Source organism: Xyrauchen texanus, chromosome 40, assembly GCF_025860055.1.
Source record: "Xyrauchen texanus isolate HMW12.3.18 chromosome 40, RBS_HiC_50CHRs, whole genome shotgun sequence".
NCBI classification, from domain to species: Eukaryota; Metazoa; Chordata; class Actinopteri; order Cypriniformes; family Catostomidae; genus Xyrauchen; species Xyrauchen texanus.
In genome coordinates this window covers 32,503,312-32,526,890 of record NC_068315.1, presented here as the reverse complement: position 1 = coordinate 32,526,890, position 23,579 = coordinate 32,503,312, and the positions used below count along the sequence as shown (strand labels likewise).

Sequence of the window (23,579 nt, the reverse complement as noted above, 5' to 3'; positions counted from 1 at the left end):
GCTCCGCAATCCACGCACCATTAACCCCATGTGACTCTACCCTCCCTAGCAACCGGACCAATTTGGTTGCTTAGGGGACACCCTGGATTCAAACTCGCGACTCCAGAGGTGGTAGTCAGCGTCATTACTTGCTGAGCTACCAAGACTGGAACTTTTAGAAATAACATGCCAACTTCCCCTGTGATCATGTTGGTTTTAGCCTTGTTCCAGACACCGATTTCATTGAGAATCTATTATAAAAAAAAACAATACAAAGTATCACGTTTAAAACTATGATAATCTAAGCAAAGGCAAAAATAAACGTAAATATATAAATACTGAAATGGGTTATTTTATATTTCACTATTTCGTGTGTGACATTGATTTCTTTTTATTATATTTTTGTAATTTTTTAATATGATTGTCCCACAGTTGTTGCATTATTTCCACCACACCAAACAATTTTACTCTTAATAAAGTGTTTATATTTATAATCTTTTTCGGAAGTCAGTGTACTTGTTTACAAAGTCAGCAAAAGTGAGAAAAGTGATGTTTGAAGAACATTTATTTTGGTTGTGTGTTTTATTATTGGATGTCATTTAAAATCAGGCTGTAATTTTGCTCAATTATTCCAAATATTTAGGATCCATAAAATGTTAGCTAAAATTTCTATATACATTATATACACAGTATAAGAAATAAAATGTTTTGGCCAAATTGTTCAGCCCGAATTTGAGCTCATACTGATCAGCATTCACACCAGCTGAATCAACCATCCCAGAATCCAAGTATCTTCACAAACAGTTCTAAAGCAACAGAAACTACAGTCTGAAGAAACACTTTTTGAAGATACTGTATGATTATACACATGATCTGTAAACAACACATGCATTTTTAAACTCAATTTCTGGTGCATGGATTGGATAAAGGGGAGATTACGTGCTAGCAAGAGCTTCCCACCATTATTTTTTCAAACATCTCCTTGATCTATTAGAGACAACTACATTTTAACTCAAGCTCACCAGATATAAAAATGTAGAAAAATAACAGCCTTTCATAATAATTAAAATAGTTTTGTATATAATTATTTAACAAGCAAATAAATGAAATTCATACTACTGAAAACATTTTGAAAAAGCTTGTAGATATATCAACAGACTTGACTGAAATCACTGACCAGTACAAAGTTTTCCTCACTCCTGTGGCTCTGCTTTGAGTCTAATGTCTTCAGGGAATGTAATTCCAGAAGCTACGACTACTCACGAAGACTCAGAGCCAAAAGCACTATTTGCATTGGAGCAGGACTTGTTACATTATTTAGTCCTGATAATGTCTAAAGCCTGTCAACAACATGCTTTGGAGAGATTAGAGAGCTTCAAATGGGAATTAACAGGTTTCCGAGCCTGTTTGCAAATAAAGTAAACATTCATGGTACATTTAACCTTAATTCAAACACTTTTCATTTAAACATATTTCAAACTGAATGATTGATAGACAGACAAAAACATGGCAGCTGAACAGGGTCGTTTGGTGTTGCACAGAATATCTTGTGTCTCAAGAGTTTTATTTATGATCATGAGGTAAAATAAGCAAGAATTTATGCTGACAGCAAGTCCTTCTGGGAAGTTCCTATTTAAGAATTTGGAAATTGTAATTGTAGTGATGTCTACAAAGTGAATTTTGATGGAATAAAATTGACTCTCTTTTTTTTACTTGCCAACAAAGACAGAAAGATTTTGAGTTCAAGTGCATATAAATATAGAGCAAAGGATGAAATATAAGGTGCCTCATTTATGAAACAAAAACAGAGTGAATTTCTATAGTAATCATTTGTAAAGCCATTCGTATGTAAATTGTCACATTCATGTGTGTAATAAGTGTGTGGCATGGGGGGGGGGTCATGTGTCGGTCTGCGGGAGAGAGAGAGTGGTAAGGCTCGTCACCTGGGTCATAACTGTCTCTAACAACTGTCTCTCTTCCGCAGACTGACATGCCACAATGTGTAAGTTTGTACAGTAGTTTATGCTTTATATAATCAGTTTTGTGCTGCCAATGTTATGTTGTTAATGTTGTTTTGTCACACAAGCTTGTCACCCCATAAACTGGCTGAAAAGTAATAATTCTGGTAATCTTTATCTCTATTTTTATCAACAGTACACAAAATGTGTACAAACTAAATTGTATAATTAACATTCACAACTGAACTGAAGTCATAAGAATGAAGAAATCATTAGAAATCGTAAAAGTTGGCACGCACAAAAACGTAAGACTTTTACTTCTATAGAGAAAAATAAATGAACCTACGAATGTTGTTGTGATTTTTGGTATAGCCCTTAACCCAAACATAAACCTAACCATGATTTTAATAAGAAAGGGAAGAAAGGGAACCACTGGAGATTTAAAAAGGGATGTCAAATGATCCAATGAAAAAATTAAAAAAGATCAAGTCTGACAAACAAATATCAAAGTGTAAACATTCAGCAATATGTCCTAGTGTATAAATATACAGTATATTCTGAATGTGCTGCAAGCTTCAGAGTGAATGTGTGAAGCCGGTTGCTTGTACACTGAAAACAAATCATCATGAGCATCATGAGTGCACTTGTGTATAGCAGATGACATAGGACAGAGCACTTATACACTGTGCAGCACACAGCACATACAAACTGCATATTTAATTTATTTAATTGCAGCCTTTTGCGGCTGTATAATCACACTGGGTTATGTAGCAACTTGCTTTTCCGGAGGTATGAAACTGTCATCAAAAACATAAAAACTGAAACGGCATGGCAAGGCACATCTCTCTGAACTCACAGAGCAGATGTGGCAGTTATGGAGCGCAGCCAAATCCAGTCATCTCGCAGTGCCCCCTGCTCCTCCCCCTGCCAGTCCTCCTGCCAAGTGGAAATCTGATCTTCGACTCAATCCTCCAGCTCCCTATGATTGCGACCCAAAGGCGTGCTAACCGTTCGTGTCTCAATGCTACATGATATTCTCACTGCAGCCATCAGCGTTTGCCACCGACCCAGCTAAGACTGCCTATGCCATTACCCTTCTGACAGGATGGGCTCGTGAGTGGGGAACAGCTGTTTGGGAGGCTTAGGCTCCTTGTTGTGTAGGTTATTTTGAGTTCTCTATGGAGATGAAGAAGGTTTTTGTCCGATCTCTGCAGGGAGCTTTGCACCTGTCAACTTTGTGAGATTAGTCAAGGGAAGCATTCGGTCATGGATTACGCTATCAAGTTTCGCACTCTCGCAGGATTGGAATGAACTGGCACAATGAGACAGCTTCCTGCATGGGCTCACCAATCGCATCCACAATGAAATCTACGCACTGGAATTACCACCATGCTTTGAAGACCTTGTAAGCCTCACTGCTCGGGTTGATAATCCCTGGCTCTTCATCAGCAGTGTCGACTGCTCTGCTCGGCTGATGCTTGGGGCATCTCCAATTCCAACTCTCCGCCCCTTCCGCTGGATTCATCCGAGGTGGAGCCCATGCAGGTTGGCTGGGTTCGGTTGCCTGTGGAAGAGACACAACGTCGGTTAGCCAATTTTCAAATAGAATTTGCCTCTACTGTGGGAAACCAAGTCACTTTTCCAAGAACTGCCCAGTAAAAGCCACTGCACATCCATAGACAGGGGCTTACTGGTGAATGCAATGTCTGTTGATTCAGCCCCTGTTTTTCATACTCTCCTTACGGCCATGCTTCATAGGAAAGATATACATCATTCATGCTCTGTTTTTATTGACTCTGGGGCCGAGGGGAACTTGTTGATTCCACCTTGGCTGTCCAGTGGGGCCTGCCCATCCGTAATCTCACATCTTCACAGACTTTCAGCGATCTCAGGGGACGTACTTTGGAAACTATTAACCAAGTCACTGCTCTGGTGAGTCTGTTTATTTCTGTCATAAGGAGGTGATTGGGCTTTAGTTAATCAGGTCACTCTTCACTCCCATTATCTTGGGACATCCCTGATTAGTATGGAGTGGTGTGATGAGCTGGAGTGGTGGTGTAGTGGTCTAAGCACATAACTGGTAATCTGCTATCTGTTAATCAGAAGGACGCTGGTTCAAGTCCCACACCCACCACCATTGTGTCCTTGAGCAAGGCACTTAACTCCAGGTTGCTCCAGGGGGATTGTCCCTGTAATAAGTGCTCTGTAAGTTGCTTTGGATAAAAGCCTCTGCCAAATGCATAAATATATTAGTAAAGCACAATTTCCATTTCCATTCACCATTTCCTCATGGAGCCCCTTTGGCCTTGATAATTGTCAGAGAGCAACACCTTCTCCTGTCTCATCTTCTCCTGTGTTTAAGGTCAAGCACCAGATTTGATGGGGGTCCTGGCAGTTTACCATGACATGGGGGGTGGGGGGTGGTTGTCAGCAGGCTGCGTCTCTCCCGCCACATCACCCGTATGACAGTGCTGTGGATCTGTTGCCAGGTACTTCTCCACGACGGAGCTGACTGTTTTCGTTGTAGGGCCCCGAGAGGGAGGCCATGGAGAAATCCATCAAGGAGTCTCTGGCTCATCCATCATTCCTCATCGCCAGTTGGCGCAGGTTTCTTCTTTCTGGATAAGAAGAATGGATCACTTTGCCCCTGTATCAACCTTTGGGGGCTGAATGCCATTACCATCTAAAACTTGTCCCCTTTACCTTTAATGTCTTCAGCATTCGAGTTGTTGCAGGGGGCGACCATCTTTACCAAGTTGGACCTGCACAACACCTACAACCTTGTGCGTATGAAGGAGGGGGTTGAATGGAATACAGCTTTTAACACCCCTACATGGCATTTTGAATATTTAGCGATGCCTGTTGGTTTGACCAATGCCCAATGATGAATGATGTGCTGCGGGATATGGTTAATCGGTTTGTCTTTGTGTACCTGGATGATGTATTGATCTTCTCCCAGTCTCTCCAGGAACACACCCAGCACATCTGCCAGGTCCTCCAGAAACATCTCGAGATCCAGCTCTTTGTTAAGGCGGAGAAGATTCAGTTTCACACACAGCTAGTTCCGTTCATGGGGATTGTTGACTCTTCGGAGGAAATTCATGTGGCAGAGTAAGTGCTGTAGCAAGTTGGCAAATCCCTTATTCCCGCAAGGCCCTGCAGAGGTTTTTGGGATTTGCCAACTTTTATAGACATTTCATTAAGAATTACAGCCAAGTTGCTGCCCCATGACAGATCTTACTTCCATCAAGGAGTCATTTGTGTGATCTGTCAAATCTCAAGCTACCTTTGACAAACTTATTTCCGAATAACACTTCGTGTTGGAAGTAGATGTGTCAGAGGTGGTTGTTGGTGCAGTCCTGTCACAACAGTCCCCTTTTGATGGTTTGACTCATGCTTGTGCCTATTTTACTCATTGTATTTCTCAGGCCGAAAGGAACTATGGTGTCAGTAACTGGGAATTGTTGGTGGTCAAGCTGGACTTTGGGGGAGTGGCATCACTGGTTGGAGGAAGCCAAGAAAATGTTTGTGGACTTCTGGACCAAACACAAAAGCTTGAATACATCCAATCTGATAAAAGGCTCAATTCCCATCAGGCTAGCTGGGCACTCTTCTTCGGGCGGTTTGATTTTAAGATTTCATACCATCCTGGCTCCAAAAATGCTAAACCTGACATGCTCTCTAGGATCTTTCCCAGACCTGAGCATCCGTTCTGTCCCGAGCTGTCCAATCTACTTTGCTGTTTGTTAGACGCTGTCATCAGATCTGGGCCCGGGCCCATAAAACTCTAAGTTAGGTTAGGGACTGCACCAAGGCCCATGCCGATTTACACCGTACGGCCCCACTGGTTTAAGTCACTTGCCAGAAGGTCTGGCTGTCCACTAAGCACCTCCCACTCAATACCTCTACTCACAAACTCTCCCCTTTTCCATTGCCAAGGTCTTTAGTCCGGAACCTGTGATGTTGGGTCCCAGCCCAGGACATTCTGGATCCCTCACTGATTGATGATTTCCACTGTCTTCACAGGTCGATTCGCCTGGCAGCACCAGGTGGTGCTTCTGAGAGGGAGGGTAAGGTACATGAATGCTTATGTTCGTAAAAAAAAAAACCTGGCCCTTACATTTGAAAAATAATCTTTATTGGTAGAAAGCCTTTACATATTGGTTATTATTATGATTTTTCTGTGATTTTTTGATCATTTATAATAAAGTGAGAGCAAAAAATAACTTATTTTATTTATTTATTAACATAATTAGTTTTGAGTTACTGTTAATGAAACCAAAAACTTTAGAAGGTCAGCTCTCTTGGTTTTGTGTATAGTGATTATATTATATCCAATTTTTAATGTGAATTTTGTTTGTAATTTTTTATCATTTTGTGACAGCTAAAAATAACTTTTTTGATGATGTCTTTTAAGTAACAGTTACTGAATGGTACTAAACACTGTATGCAAATCATCAGTCTCACAGTATTGTATTTGAAAACAACAACACTACAAAAAAAACAACAACAAAAAAAACAGGTAACTTATCAGCAAGTAGTACCGAAATGGATGTATTGGTACCTGTACTCATTCTCCAAAAAATCAGGACATCCCTAGTTTTGAACAAGCATTCTTGTGATTTTTTGTAAGATTAACCCCCAACCCAAACCTCAAACCTAACCATAATGTGTAAACCCTTACCAAAACCCCAAACCAAACAATTATTATAACAGGCAAATCACTGTTGTGCATCATGGAAGAAAGAAAATTAGATGAGGGAAGCATATTACAGGTTAATAACAAAGATTAATCATTTGTATTGCATAAATAAATATGGAAGGAGTAACCAAATTTGTTCAGGGATGTTTCCTTGATAAAAAATTTAGTATTGAATAGTATTATGTCGGGATCTCTGGTCTGAACTGTTGTGGTCCATGTTTCTTCTCGCATGTGCCTTGTATGTTTATAGGCGCCACGTGTATGCCGGCTTTGCTGGGTTTCCCCGCAGACTTTGGCGGCTCATTATCCTGATTATCACCACCTGTCTCTTATCACCCTTTCCTTTTATTACTCCCTTGTGCTTGCTGTTCTGTGCCAGATCATTTTGCATTCCCATGCGTCAGTCACGCTGAGCGATTCTTAGCTCTGTCTGTATAGTGTTGTTTTTTCCCTTTCTGTCAGTTTTTGTTTGGTGCTGTTTTCAGTCAATTGTCTCCCTGTCTTTCCAGTGCTCACCTGGTTACCAACTGCGACATGCAAATGTTTGGATGAGATTCGACTTCACTCACAAGAAGCTATCGTGTGACATCATATGACTTTTAATGGAGCCTGAGTCATTTGAAATACTTATTTGTTATTTTTGTCATAATTTTGTCTTTTAAAAAAACTATTGTGACTGTACTTGTATTTGCTTGTTACGTCTTAAATTTTTGATAATTTGTTAGGTTTATGAGTGTGGTTAGGTGCTCCAAAATATCTACAGCATACAACAGTGTTATGTAACTTAAGTAATTGTGACTAAATTTATCTGTAATTCATCTTTTTATATTATTGCGAATTGGTTAGACTTAGGAATGGGGTTTGGTTAGGGGATAAAACATATATTGATATGATAGTATAATGTAACTAAACTAATGCATTTAAAAGTAAAATAAAACATTGCACATGCAGTAAATCAGAATATTGTCGAACCTGATATGGAATCGTCCGAACTGAGGTGATAAACGAATGATAAGGACGTTTTCATGATCTAGGCAAAAAGTCACAATGGTGACACCTCCCTCCTGAATTACTGTGCAAAATCAAACTACAGTAATTAATCTAGAAGCTAGCCAAATTAGACCAAAATATGCAAGATTAAAAGAAATACAACCCAGACAAAATTAAATACCAGTTCACAGGTAAATCACAGTTCTGTTATGAATTTATAAAAATGTATAAAATTGCCTATTTAGCTATATGTATTTTTATTGTTAGGCCAATGTCATTCAATGACATCAATATACTGTATGTAAATATTTTTAGGATATTATAATTGTGTAATATAAGCATTTTTGGTACTGTGTTGGGTTGTCACTTGATCCAATGTAAAATCTGTAAAGTCCTGAAGCAAAACCAGTTGAGAACTACTGTTCTATTGTAACCACAACTCTACGTTTTGTGTTCCACCCACTTCCATTCATATGTATGCAACTGCAAACAAAGGAGTGCCTAAATGCATGAATCTACGGAGAGTGCTTACCAAAGTACAAAATTGGTGAATTCTGACATGCAAATTTGTATTGCAAAAAGATGTTTGTCTTTGACCAAGTGAAGAATGTCTCAGATTGACTTAATACCAGGAAACCAGACTTCAAAGTTGCTTAGTTTGTAGTGTTGCAAGAAAGTGTAGTAGATAACATGAGGCCGATTTAACATTTTGAGGTTAATATTAATTGTTATCTGTGATTTTTTTATTCATCAAACCTTAAGTGTGTAACTTTTTCTGTTGTTAAAATAAGTTCCCCTAACCCAGATTAATATTTAAAGAAATCTATAAGTAAGCAATTCGTAGGTGGAGCAAGTGGCACCTAGAGCATGACATCCTGTTTATATACTGTTGATATTCTTTGTGTTGTCCAAAGTAATTGTGCATGCACGAAGTCTACTGTGACCGCGCCTTTATCCTCATGCTGAAGCAGCGCTTGAATTGTTTTCTGAGGGCGGATGATGATCCCAAGAGGTGATTGGCTGAGTGTGTGGTGTGCAGCACTGTTTGACACAGGTGTAAGAAATTACATTTAAAAGAGTGTGAAGAAAGACAGAGATAGATAAAGAGTGAAAGAGAGAGAACGATCCCCTCAAGCCGTTTGTGAGTCAGCTGGAGCAATGAGAGTGATGGGTGAAAAGAGGTGGGGCAAGCACAAATTAACATTCCCTTGGTTTTTACCTGTCCCTCACACCCCCTGACCTCCTCACACACATAAAAACACAAACACACCCCTACAGCAGCATTCCAGCTCCAGGTAATGTTTAACAGCCCACCAAAGGTACATCAGCCCAAGTCTTTATAAGTTAACTCTTTGGCCAGACATAATTTGTACGCTACATTGTACAAATGTTATTCACAACCATGTGGCTCAGTCATTACTGTGTTTAGGAATGTGTAAAGGGTCATAAACAAGTACGCGTGTCACAAAACCTGTTTGCAGTCAGCATTAATCCTGACAGGGACAGCCAAGCTGCAGTAACTTGTGCAGTTTTGTTCAAGCAGATCTGTGAACAATGTCAGCATAACATTTCACAACATGTTTATTATCACTGCCAATAAACTTAAGAATGGGTCGTAATGAAATGCATTCACCAACAGCAACAACAAATGTGTGATTGGCAAATCTGTTTTTTACGAATTGTGAAATAATGATGTAGTTCGACTAGATTTTTGCATTTTCTAAAGAAAACGTGAGTGGTGCTTGCTACCATGATTCTAGGGTGTTGCTAGGAGATTGCTTATACCAGTCAAAAGAGCACAACCCTTAAATGGTGAGTTCACCCAAAAAATTAAAGAAATTCTCTTATGATTTACTTACCTTTAAGTCATCCCATATGTGTATGACTTTCTTTCTTCAGCAGAACCAAAGTGAAGATTTTTATAAGCAGAATAATGTTTTTTTTTTTATTTTTACATCAGGCTGAGTAGCCTGCCAGGAACAACTCGAGACACCTTTCTCCTATCGATTGAAGATCCAGGAAGTAAAAAAAAAACTACTGCATTAGTTGCTTTAATTTAACGCATAAAACTACAAATCTTAATTGCAGAAATTAACGTGTAAAATTGTCCAGCACTAACTTTTATGTATTCATTTGTATTGTAAGAATGATAATATGATGCTCACTGACAATGTATAATGTGAGCAAATTAAACAATATAGCCTAAACCAACAAAATCAAATAAAATTGTGTCTTCTTACAACTTTGACCTCATTAGAAAACTTGCACAAGTTTATTTAGGATTTTCCACAACTTCATGTGGTGATATATGTGTGGACATATACTTTTGTTTACCACAAATGTAGGCTACAAAAAAGGCTAAATAATGCCATTGATATAAGGACAAAAAAAAAAAAAAAAAAACGACAATGCAAAATATGGTTTCATATTATTCTATGAGTCATTTTATTTAGTACTGTGTAATACTAGGTAACTACATGTACTTAATATGGGTTAAGGTTAGGATTGGGATTAGGTTTAGGGTTAGGGTTTGTACTTAGTAATTACTGTAGTTGTTGTAATTATATTGTATGTAAATGTAAAACAGTACTGTAAAATAAAGTGCTACCGTTAACCCTTATGAAACTTAACCAATGGTTTTACTACAGTAATCATACTTTAAACATGGTATTTGTGATAAAACCATGGTAACAACATGGTTAACCATGGTAACTATTGTCATGATTACTACAATATTACTACCGTTAAACTGTGGCTACTGCCAAAACACAATGGTTTGTAATATTACTACAGTTAAACCATGGTTGATTTAGTGCAAGGGAATGCTTTTTGCAAGTGCAACAAGTATGAAGGTATATTTTAAATACACATTTATTTCTCATTTATAGAATTACACAAAATGTTCAATAAGTAGGCTGCCTAATGTAACCAAGTCTGTGCATAGTATGTAGCTGGGTATCCATCAAAATGTTTTGTATTTTTAAAGCGCATTTCTTAAAATCAGAGTAAAGAAAATTCTAAACATCTCGCATTTACATGAACTGTTAATGTGCATTATCTTAATGGAGCCTGCCTTTTTGTCATGGAACAGCTGAACAAACTTTTTGCTTTGGGGAGAGTTGTATTTGCTGTAATAGCCTATAATTTATGGTAAAAATTTGCATTGTTTAACATGAGAGTACATGTAATTTAGAATTACAGTAAAAACAATAATTGGGTATTCCCACAATTCCCTGCATGACCCATCATATTTCATTATATTTTATGGTAAAAGTAAAAAAAAAATTTTTTATATCAGTTACGAACATTGGGGTGTTCTGTTTTATATTTAATTTAGTTTAGTTAATGTTTACGGCACTATTACAATTTCTGTTTATTTGTCATTGCTTCTGGAAGAGCCACTGTTGTTAAACTTCATGTCATCATGTGCTCAAGGCCGTAACCAGGATTTTTCAAATACCGAGGTAAAAAAAAAACACTTGAGAAATAAGTTTGGCTGACAACACATTTATTTTCAATAACAACATGTGCAAACTGTGCACCGTGTGTGTGTGTGTGTGTGTGTGTGTGTGTGTGTGTGTGTGTGTGTGTGCGCGTGTTTTTGTGATTTACGAGGACAATTTTGTAAGTTACAAATTAGTAATTACAAGGGTATTATGCTATAAATGATATTTATGAGGACATTTCTAGTGTCCCCATAATTCAAATCGCTTAAAAATCATACTAAACAATGATTTATTGAAAATGTAAAAATGCAGAAGGTTTTCTGTGAGGGTTAGGTTTAGGGGTTGTGTTAGGTTTAGAGGATAGAATCTATAGTTTGTACAGTATAAAAGTCATTATGTCTATGGAAAGTCCTCATAATGATAGGTAGACCAACATGTGTGTGTGTGTGTGTGTGTGTGTGTGTGTGTGTGTGTGTGTGTGTGTGTGTGTGTGTGTGTGTGTGTGTGTTTTCCTCTATCTGGGTGTGAACTGTAGAAATATTACCTATTTGTGGCTTCTTGTGCAACCTCTGAAATGGTGGAGATCCATTTGTAGTGTACACTAAATTATATTATATAATATACTATATTAGTGTGTATGCATCCTCTGAAATGGACTTGGGTTCTCACCACTAACTGTAATTGATAGAAAAATATTTCCATTATCAGTTCAGTTGACTCAACTGTTGATACAAAACCTGTACTGCAATGCATACATACAATACATAAAATAATAAAGAATACCTTTAGCTTTCAGTAATTCAGTCTCACCTTTTATCAAAACAAGTGACTATTCTTTTGTGGCCAGAAGCATCCCACCTTTGCAGGACTCTTTTGGTATAACGCAACGCAGTGTCTCGCACATGTCACGTTCTTTAATTGGTTTAGGGAACACTCCGCTACAGCCTGACTATTTTCGTTTTGACATGTCAGCGGAATCTGCAAGTTCGTGTCTTTCCGTTGATGCAAGGATAATTGTCTCGTCTGCTATTTTCACTTCCCAATGAAATGACACTTCAAGAAAAAAAAAACGAGGAAATGACCTCGGTGTCCTCAATGGTAGTTACGGCCATGCATGTGCTCTTCTGTAATTTTTATAGTCATTAGCAATACTTTATAAAGTAAAAAGCAGATTTTTACCGTTTCAGAAGGTTAATATCAAGTTTATTTATTTATTTTTTTTACTGTAAATGTAACTGATTTTTTTTTTTTACATTGTACATTATGATATTAAATGCTGCCAGGAGACATCACGGAATAAGTGCAATAGCTCACATAATGAGGTCTCAAATGGCTATTCCAATTTGCCGACAGCCTCCATATAGCTGCTCCATCGTGCTTTACAAATGGTCATGTCATCATTCAAGCGATGCACATTTTAACTAAATCCATCTCCTACTAGCGCATTCAATTTTATGCAGATTCTGAGAGTTTATTCACATATCAAGCATTTCAAATGAGGATTTAAATATTTGGATGAAAATACAGCTTGTGTGTGTCTCTGCCCCTTTACATTTCTGACCGCAATTCTGTGCTCATTAATGATTTCCTGTCTTAGCTCCTCCTCTTCCATTTCGGCATTGCTCTAATTAATCTAATTTTATCTTTGCTTTAAAAATATATTTTAGGTGTATTTTATTTTTAATTCACATGTATGTCATATTTCCCCAATATACTGTACCTGTATTTGATTATTTTCTTGATTTTATTTTTTTCTGTCTCTTCTATGAACTTGAAACACATGCCCACCACACCCCACATCATGTTAAAAAGGGCGAACTCACACAAATAAATGACTGGATTTATTTTGTATTATATCAGAATAAACCACGAGTTGAACCCAACCAAGGATGTCCACAGTTTACTTAATTTCCATCTAACACCCAGCGCAGAATAAACCAGTTACAAGAGGGAACACAAATCCTCCCTGACCTCTGAGGTGCTCAGTAGAAAACAACATACTTTTTTCTTAAGGTTTTCAAATGTTTTGTGGTCTCTGGTATGTTTATTTCATGTAAGTCTATGGGATTTTTTTTTTTATGCCCAAAAGGAAAAAATGATTATTCCTATTGTACAGAAAAGTAATTGCACTCTCCACCTCAAAAAGCCACACAATTTGAAGTAATTAATTTAACACACTTTGTTCAAATCACTACCCCTATGTATAAGCAATAGCAGTAGCAATGCTTGCCTAAGCAAATACCACTAATTACTGTGGCTTGTTTCCAAAAAATAAAATAAATAAAATAAAAACTCTTGTGTATAGGTGTAGATAATTGGAATGAAAAGTATACCAAAGTTCTCCTTTTTTATACTGCGAAGCTGCAGTCAAAACTAACACACACACACAACATTTTATTAGCAAAGTGATTTATGGGGAGTTACTGTATGACATGACACTTTCATACTGAAGAACCAAATGATGATTAACAAAGAAAAGTAATACATGCATCAAGCAGATGTTTTTTTTGCCAGTAGCTCTACAGAATGTCTCGTTCTACCATTCAATCTTTGATGTTTAGGAAGAGTTGTTTGAATGACTGAATGCACTTTACTCCCTTATAACCCTTATAACCTGTTGGCACTTGTCAACATTTCAAAGTTGCCCACTGTTCTCCCCAAGCTGAATTGAATGAGCTTATGGGTGCTAATGGAGTTCTCTCTCTCTCTCTCTCTCTATCTCTCTCTCTCTCTCTCTCTCTCTCTCTCTCTCTCTTTCACTTGAATATTTTAAATTTTTTGGAAGATTTTATAGGGTTTTTGTAAGATATTGTGAATACGCAACCACAAAAGAATTACATGTACTTTTCCCCTCCAACATAACTGGAGGAATAATGGTCTGGTGTTTGCTAAGGCAAGCATCACTATTACTATTGCTCATAGATAGAGTTCACAAGTTCACTTGCCCATATAATCCTTAAATGATGTAGGTCAACAGATTTTGTTTGCTGTTCATAATGGAGGGGCTCAAGCACAAGACTCGACTCAAACTCTGAGCTTCCTCCCTGGACTATTAATGAATGAGAATCAGTGGCTAAAATGTTACAACAAAGGTGGCGATGGGGATTAATAGCTCAAGGTAAACAACATATTATGTGACTATGCATTACTTTACAGAGAGTTTACAACATAATAGTTGCTAGTACAACCAAAGTAAGCACAGACTTAGTTTCAAACTAACTAGTAGTTACTAAGCCCCTAATTTGAATATTACATCCTGAATTACTTAAGACCTTGTGCACAGCTGGTGCAACCCTACCCAGAATATCATAGAGGCTTGGGAGTGGGCTCCTTTGACTTGGGCCAGTAAGCAACCACCTAGAAACCATTTAGTCCTGCTTAGTAACCACTAGCAATGCCCTAGCCACCACCAGAGCACCCAAGCATGGCAGCATGTTTTTGTGTGTATGATGTCAAAAATGTGGGTGTATCTATAGTGGACACATGATGACATATGCTGCAGTGACATAGATGTTGCCAACACATTTATCATGTTATTCACATGGGCGTAGCTTTAAATCAGTTTTAAAACAAGCCATGCGACCACAATATGATTCTCTAACACATGATATTGGTGAAAACCTAAAATATTAAGCAATTAGGCTCTCAAATGTAAATATGCCTGCAGTTATGTAGGTAGACATACTCAATCAATTATCAGTCATAATAGGAAATGCATTTAAGAGCACACATAAGAGTCAAAAAGTTCAAAGAGTCTCAAATATATTTCGTACTATTCAGGAGATGACATACAGTTTGAATAGTAAACATAATACTCAAAACAAGACCTTCATAGACAGATCTCCACTCGCTGATAGTCTAAAACATAAAAAAAAGTTTCACTTTCTCAGGTGTGAATCCGTAGAGCGTATCACAGCCGGGTTGAAACGCTTACACTGATTTAAAAGATCGTGTACTCACCACTCCAAGTAAAAATAGTAAAATCACAGTGAGCATGCTTGTCTTCTGTGTGTCCTTTGATGAAGAGACTGCGGATTAATTATTCACTCATTGACTATGGCTTTAAAATACAACATTTAGCATCATAGTTCCTTCACAGATTCAATGTCTGAAGTATCTCTAGTCCTTATTCGCATTCGATGGAGAACTTTCACAAACAACCGAAGAGCATTGTTGTTCTTGGACTTGAGAGCGGTTTTTCCAGATGAAACTGTAGTGGTCGATGTATGAGAGTCAGTCGGAACTGCAATCTGCCCAAGCGCTCGTGTCAAGTGATATATAATTGAAAAGATTCACCATCTCTCTCTCTCTCTCTCTCTCTCTCTCTCTCTCTCTCTCTCTCTCTCTCCTCGTAAATCAGAGTATTTTCCCCTCCCATCTCACAATACCAATCAGTAATAACAGTACAAAATAAACAAATGTCATATTGTAGGAACTAGTTTGGCATTGGTGTAATATAAGATAAAGCCTATAATATAATATAATATAATATAATATAATATAATATGATATAATATAATATAATATAATATAATACACAGCAATAAATAGAGTTATATTCCTGTGTCAACAACAGACATTTAATCGCATTAGGCTTTACTGTAACATAAAACTATTACAATGTAATAAGAACCATGTTTCCTTCTGTAGCGGAGAGCGTGCTGCTGCTTAAAGTCAGCTCTGAGCGGGTCTGTGATTAAACTTTTCGCTAGAGGGCGATCACGCACAATACTTGAGGCCCGAGAAAGAGTTCAGGTCTCCAAGATAAGAAGGGAGAAAGTAAATCTAGAAAGGGCCCACCATATGTAGCTTCCTGTGAGTGAAAGATGCACTTTAGAAAACTGGTTGGCATCTTTTATACTAAAAATTAAATAAATAAAAAGTCAGTGTTTTTTGCACGTCAATGTAATTTTTCTACATGACATGTAGGATGAGTTTAACGTCAAAGCAAATGTATTCAGGTTTCAAAAATATAAATGTTATCATGCAAGTTTTTGAAATGCCAATATATAAATGGCAGATGTTATTTGCACCCTCATGCAATAATGGTATATTTGCACCCCAACCTTGGTACAAATAATGGTAGATACTTATTGAACCCTGGTGCACATAGGGTCAGGTACTATTTGCACCCATATTTAAATACTAACTTCCAGTATATGGGCATCACTGCAGTGGGTTTATTGTGTTTATTTGGAGTCCAACAGACACACTATATTAACCCCTACACCTAAACCTAACCTTAAACTTTTCTTTGAAAAAATGATCTGGGTCATATTATAGTAACCATGGTTTCAACATGGTATTTTTTTGTAAATTTACAGTAACCACAAAATTAACCTATAATTACTATACCATGATATTACTGTACTAACAGCATGGTTAATTGCATTAAAACTATGGTTTCTACCCCCCAAAAAAGGTAACTACAGTATTACTAATACAGTTGTGCAATCTACACACAAGCAAAGCTGAGCCGTGGGAGTAAACAAGTATGATAGACAGACCCCGCTTCCGGAACAAACTCTTATCTGCACTACTCGATATTCACCATGACCAAATTAACATTTATATAATTTTGCATCTATTATTATAGAAGAATAAAAAATTGGATGGGGAAAAGAGTGGGACAAAACATGGACTCAATCCACAGTTCCTAGGACAACAGTAGGCTACACGTTCACACACCATCTTTACACCCCATGCCACTGCACCAGTGATGGATTTAGGCATGGGTGACATTGGCAGCCGCACGGGGTGGCATATTGCAGGGTGGCATCACAAGGTACAGACAAGTGGGCACCCTGAACTCCACCAGCCATCTCATTTCCAACCACCCACAATGGCTAACGGAAACCCTGGTTTGTTTTGTTGTGATTCACCTCAGAGCTGGTTGGTTTGGTTCATGGCTAAGAACTCTTTTATGAAGGCTTTTATTAAATCTCTATGAAATCCCTATAGTGATAGTGAGCTTTGTATAATGGTAGTAGTTTGTCCTAAAGAAACTGATCAAGGATTTTTCCCACATAATCAGTCAACGAAACCTTACTGTCATGGTCCTGTCACATTGTCAATTTGGGTTTCTGCCTAATGGCAGAATCATTCTGTCTTATTTCGTGTACGTGCTTTGTGTGGGCACACAGGTCCGGTAGTTGGTTCCCGCCGTGTGCTCGTTACCTCCATGCGTCTTCCAGTGATGTCACGACCTTTCACCTTGCCATGTTGAGTTTTTTTTCTGACGAGGACTGTGGTATCATCGTTCCGTGTCTGTTTTTGGTCAAAGCATGTTTACGTTTTGCCCTCATGTGTTTCAGGTGCCGCTGGAATGCAGAATTAGCGTTTCCATGGGAACCCTGATTACCTTCAGCTGCAGGCGTCACAAGCCCCTTGTTTGTTTCCTGCTTATTTAAATCCCCTCGTCTGTCATGTCTGACTTTGGATCATTCTACATTGTTAAATGTTGTTCCACGTTTAATGTAGTTTGATGTTAAACATAATCTTGCTGTTGCTGATTGTTTGACCACTCAAGAATAACCTTTCCCTTTCTTTTTAGTTGGTGTTTACCTTCCAGTTCGCCGTACGCCTGTACTCACCATCCACAAATTGCCGGTGGTGGATTCCTCTTCTCTGCCCGTGTGTCGGGAAGACGCCAGCCCTCTTTCGCATGGGCTTTTTGAGAGAGTTTTTGAGAGTTTGAGAGAAAACAATTTTTTTTCTGTTATTAATAAATACTTTAAGTGTTTCCTCTGCTATTGGGTCCTCTATCTCATGCATTCTGACACTTACAGAGAACTTTACTAAATTGGTGACATCCAAACATCATACAGCAAAATTCACAGAACAAGCAACTATCCAAACACAACAAAAGAAATATCCCACATATACTCCAGGGAGGGTCATTTTATAGAGAGAGCAAAATAGGACACCACATGTATCTGAGAACAACATGGGAAAAAATCTATCAGACCGAAAACTCGCCCAGAGGATGAAGTTGTGGAAGTTGTGGTAGTGTCCACAGCACATCTAAAGGGAATCAGCAATACAAAATAATAAAGTATGATAATTTGAAAGAACAACTTCTTGACTCTAGCCAATGGAAAAGCAGCTCCTTGAACCTTTTGACTCAAAGGAAGGCCCTGACATATCTCAACAAAACCTGAAAATCACAATCCTAATGGCAGATAATGAATAAATGGTAAAAATCAAGGTTGCCACAAGGATTTTACAGCCTGATGTCATGGGATATTTCTTTTTAATTCCACAGTTTTTAATTCTCTAGTTCTTTAGTGAACCAAGACTATCAATTTATTGTTGCTTTCAAGAACGCAGAAAACAAAATACTGATCCATAGAACCTTTAATGAAACATCAAGAACTTTAATAATCTCAAAACTAAGGACATTTAATTTAATGGTATAATTTAACCACTTAGTATTGGTTACATACTGTGTTGTGGTCACTGTTGAGATGTCCTGTCACAATAATTAATAACTGTAATTGTGGACTTGTGCTAATTTCATTTTACTCTCAAATGGAAAATATTGTTGTTCTACATAAAAGTTAAGTAAAGATTAAAGATTTAAGTATTTTGACCTGTAAAATATGTCCTATTTACTTTGAAAGTAATGATTTTACCTTGGATCTGTAATTGAGTAAGAGGACAAGTAGTCCGTTTCAGCCGTACTGGAGCAAGGCTTAAATTTTCCAAAATATATTTAAGGTTGATGAGGAAGAACACTTCAAACGCAGCAGGGGAAGTCCATCGTCCTGTGGGTGACAAGGTATACTAATTATTTTATGTTGCAATTACACCTAGCTGCACAGAATCAGCATCACACAAGAACAAAAAGTTCTCATGACTGATGCCATTGCAGAAATGCACTTCCTCAGAAATTTGTAGTCAGATATGATTTATGTATTTATTAGTGAAATCATCCAATTACAGGAGACTATTGAGACAAAGCAAGTAATATTCAGCTGGTCATATGATCTCAACATGGTAACACTCCATCAAATGTGTCCAGCACCACATAAAGAATAAATGAGACCTTTCCCTGAGAGTCTTCATCTCATGTGAGTGCACATCATTAAAAAATACTTTTAATTTCTTGCTGTTCAAAATCTAAGCAATTAACAATAAAAAACACAAACAATATTTTTATTATATTTTATTATAATTTTTTAACAAAAAAATAAAATAATTATACAAACAGACATACATACGCAGACATACATACGCAGATTTTAATGTGGAAGGATATAATGCTGTCACAGAATATTTATGATAAAGAATTTACTTTCATTTTAGATTAATTTGACATTCAATCAAATGTAATGGTTTTGTAAGAAATGAGTCCATCCAGATAGAAATATAAAAGGTATTAGTGTAATAGAACCACAGACTCGAAGATAGTGTTGAACCCGGAGGTATAGTTTATTGCAGGGAAAAGGGGAGTAGGAGAAACTGAGTGCACAATGACGTGCAACGGAGTGAGTATCAGAGGAGGTTGATGAAGGGGCGATGAAGTAATGAGCCTTGACACACCTGAGTGTTGGAGTGGAGAACTTGGTAGTAAGTCGCTGGGATGAATGAGCGAGGAGCCCGGAATGGCGATCACTGGAACGTAATGCAGAGGCACTTGACAATGGAGCGTTGAAACACGCCGGCGCGTTGGAGAGGAGAATATCGTCGAACGTAACTGGAACGAAGGAGCAATGAGCATTAGAAGGAAGCCAGGAAACGTCTTGGAGAAGGAGCAGGTAAGTGAGTCTATGTTTCACGTATGAGATCAGACAAAGAGTGAACGGAGAGTGGAGCTTTTATGTTGTGACGCAGATTGATGAGGGAACAGGTTTCAGGTGCGGGTGATTAGTACTCTGGAGAGAGGGAACGTGGAGTGAAAGTGCTGGGAGTGTCAGGCTGAACTGTTACATTACCCCCCCCCCCTCCAGGGGCTGCTCCCGAGGGGCGTGTAGTCCGGCGTCTGGGGCGCCCACGACCACGAGGAGCAGGTCTATCTGGGTGGGTATCGTGGAAGTGGGAAAGAAGGTTAGGATCCAAGATGTCATCACAAGATATCCACGATCTTTCCTCTGGTCCATATCCCTTCCAGTCGATGAGATACTCCAAGCGACCTCTACGGCGCCGGGAGTCCAGGATGTCTCGGACTGCATAAAAAGGATCATCTTCTAGGGGTAATGGTTGGGGAGGCGCATCCGTAGGGTCCTGTTCCGTGGAGCGAAGAGAGAGAGTTGGGTGGTGAGGTTTTAGCAGAGAGACATGAAAGGTAGGGTGTATACGGAATTCAGGTGGGAGTTGGAGTTGGAAGGTGACAGGGTTAATCTGTTTGGAGATTGTGAAGGGGCCAATGAAACGGGGACTTAGCTTTTTGCAAGGGAGGTGTAACCTGATGTCTCTTGTGGACAGCCAAACCCTCTGTCCAGGATGGTAGGTCGGAGTGGGAGCTCTGCGGGTGTCAGCAGAACCCTTCTGACGGTGTATTGCACGTTGCAGGTGGTGGTGAGCCAAGTTCCAGGTTCTCTCACTCTCTCGGAACCAGTGATCGACGGCTGGTAGCTCCGAGGGATCACCGGACCATGGGAATAAGGGGGGTTGGTAGCCCAACACACATTGGAATGGGGTGAGCTTGGTGGAGGATTGTCATAGTGAGTTCTGGGCGTACTCAGCTCAGGGAAGGAAATGACTCCAACGATTTTGTCGATGATGACAGAAGGTTCTGAGGAAGCGCCCGATTTCCTGTATCTTCCTTTCCGTCTGTCCATTGCTCTGAGGATGGTAACCAGAAGTGAGACTGATGGTTACCCCCAGGAGAGAAAAGAAGGCCTTCCAGACTCGGGAGATGAACTGAGGTCCGCGATCTGAGACTATGTCTTCCGGGACTCCGTAGTTGCGGAACACCTGATTGAAAAGGGCCTCAGCAGTTTCTAGGGCTGTGGGGAGACCCTTGAGGGGAAGTAGTTTGCAGGCCTTTGAGAAATGGTCTACTGCGACCAGGATGCCAGTATAACCTTCAGAAGAGGGTAGATCAGTGATGAAGTCTACCCCTAGATGTGACCAGGGGTGATGAGGAACAGGTAAAGGAAGGAGTTTGCCTGCAGGAAGTCGGCGCAGGGTTCGGGAGATGGCACATTCCACACATCCTTGGAGATACCTTCGAACGTCAAGTTCCATATGTGGCCACCAGAATTTGTCCTGGAGAAGGGAGAGAGTTCTGTTACTCCCGGGATGACCAGTACCCAAGGAGGAGTGAAGGGAATTGATGAGGATTATACGTAGTGAAGTGGGAACGTAGGTTTTGTCTGCAGGGCAGTTAGGAGGAGCTGGCTCGGTGACGGTTGCTTCGGCGATGTCCTCGTCCAAGGACCATTGAATGGGACTAACCACGATGTTGGGAAAAAGGATGGTATCTGGGACTTCCTGGATCTCCTCAGGAGCATAGAGACGAGACAGTGCGTCTGCCTTGACATTCTTGTTACCTGGGCGGTAGGAGATAGAGAAGTTGAACCAGGAGAAGAAGAGGGCCCATCGTGCTTGTCGTGGGTTTAGCTCCTTCAAGCCAGTGTCGCCATTCTTCCAAGGCTAGTTTGATTGCCAGAAGCTCCCGGTTACCAATGTCGTAGTTGAGCTCAGCAGAGTTGAGTTTCCTGGAGAAGTAGGCACAAGGGTAAAGTCTGGATGGTTTCCCCTGTTGTTGGGAGAGGACAGCTCCCACGCCGGTGGTGGAGGCGTCTACTTCTACAAGGAAGGGCTTGTTAGGGTCCGGATGGAAGAGAAGGGGAGCCGTTGTAAAAGCTGTTTTGAGACGTTGGAAGGCCAAGGAGGCCGAGGGGGACCAGGTTAAGGACTTAGGCTTGGACTTGAGGAGTGAAGTCAAAGGGGCAGAGAGGGAACTGAAGTTCTCAATGAAACGGCAGTAGAAGTTGGAGAAGCCCAGAAAGTGTTGGAGCTCCTTAATGGTCGTAGGAGTGGGCCAGGTTCGCACTGCCTCTACCTTACCCTCATCCATCTGGATGCCTTCAGTTCAGAACTTAAGTGAGCGCAGGTGAAAGGAACACTTTTCAGCCTTGAGGTATAGACGGTGGTCCCTGAGCTTCTTAAGTACTAGCTCGACATGCTGGCGATGGACCGTTTCATTTGTGGAGTAGATAAGAATATCGTCGATGTAGACGATGACAAACTGATTGAGGTACTCCCAGAAAACCTCATTCATGAAGCCCTGGAACACAGATGGGGCATTGACCAGACCATACGGCATCACCCGGTATTCATAGTGGCCAGTTGGGGTGACGAAAGCAGTCTTCCATTCGTCTCCCTTCCAAATGCGAATAAGATTATAGGCGCTGCGTAGGTCAAGCTTGGTAAAGATAGTCGCTCCTCTCAACAACTCCAGGGCAGCAGGAACTAGGGGAAGAGGGTACCGGAACTTCACAGTTATCTTGTTGAGAGCGCGATAATCAATACAGGGACAGAGACCTCCGTCCTTCTTGGCCACAAAGAAGAAGCTAGAGGCAGCTGGAGAGGTGGATGGGTGAATGTAACCCTGAGAGAGAGCCTCCGTTATGTACTCTTCCATGGCGGTCTGCTCTGGAATGGAGAGAGGGTAGATCTTACCTCTGGGTACAGGTTCGCCCTGCAGGAGGTCGATAGAGCAGTCCCAGGGTCGGTGAGGTGGTAGTTGTGATGCCTGAAGGGGACAGAATACGTCCTGAAAGTGGGAGTAGCAGGAGGGAAACTCTCTGGACTGTGAGCTGGTCGGGCTTTCGATGGAAGTGGTGTTTAAATGGACAACAGATTCCCTGGAAGTAGTAGAGAGGTTTGGAGCAGGTAGGTTGGGAAAACTGTTACAATTAGGGTGGTAAGGCAGACATTATGTAAGACTGACGATAGACAAGACACCATTATACAGAGGTAACGTGGGGTTTGTGATGGGTCGTGACTTGATCTGGGTGTGACAGGAGGCAGTGATACTCAGGTTAAGGTGGTGTGGAGTAGGCAGTCACAAGATGTAGGTGGAGAAAATAAATTGAAATAATGTTGGTATTTCTTATAAAGGAAAGCAAAATAAAGACAAAATGTCCACGCCATCCACTTCATCAATATCATCAACCTACCGGTGTTCCACAGGGTTTAGTAATCAGACACTTTCTAATCTCCCTTTACACCAAATTACTTGGTAAAGTTGTCACTTCTCACAACTTTGGTGGTACTGAATTAATTTTCTCGTTTCCACCCTCTGACAACCAGGTAACCTTTCGCACAACTGCATATCTGGCAAACATCTCCACCTGGATGAACACCCATCATCAAAAGCTAAAAATGAACAAAAACGGAGACACTGTTTCAGCCAAGAACCACAGGACCATGTCCTCGTAAACTTCAATGGATAGCACAATCATCTTACCCACACATAAAGAAAAGCTTGACATCCTATTGGGTGACATCCAGTCATTTCCCTCCCACATACTAACCACAGTCAACACATGT

General features: G+C 39.8%; 1 protein-coding gene across 2 annotated transcripts in view; it reads right to left on the bottom strand.

The window, feature by feature from the left end:
• Nucleotides 1-15,363, bottom strand: part of ngfrb (nerve growth factor receptor b) — an 83,919-nt gene extending 68,556 nt beyond the window's left edge. For both annotated transcript variants that reach the window (XM_052112444.1, XM_052112445.1), the window contains exon 1: nt 15,036-15,363. In XM_052112444.1, the coding sequence (XP_051968404.1) occupies nt 15,036-15,071 (36 nt within the window). In that variant the 5' untranslated portion in view covers nt 15,072-15,363. The remainder of the gene's footprint in view (nt 1-15,035) is intronic.
• Nucleotides 15,364-23,579: the final 8,216 nt, after the last annotated feature.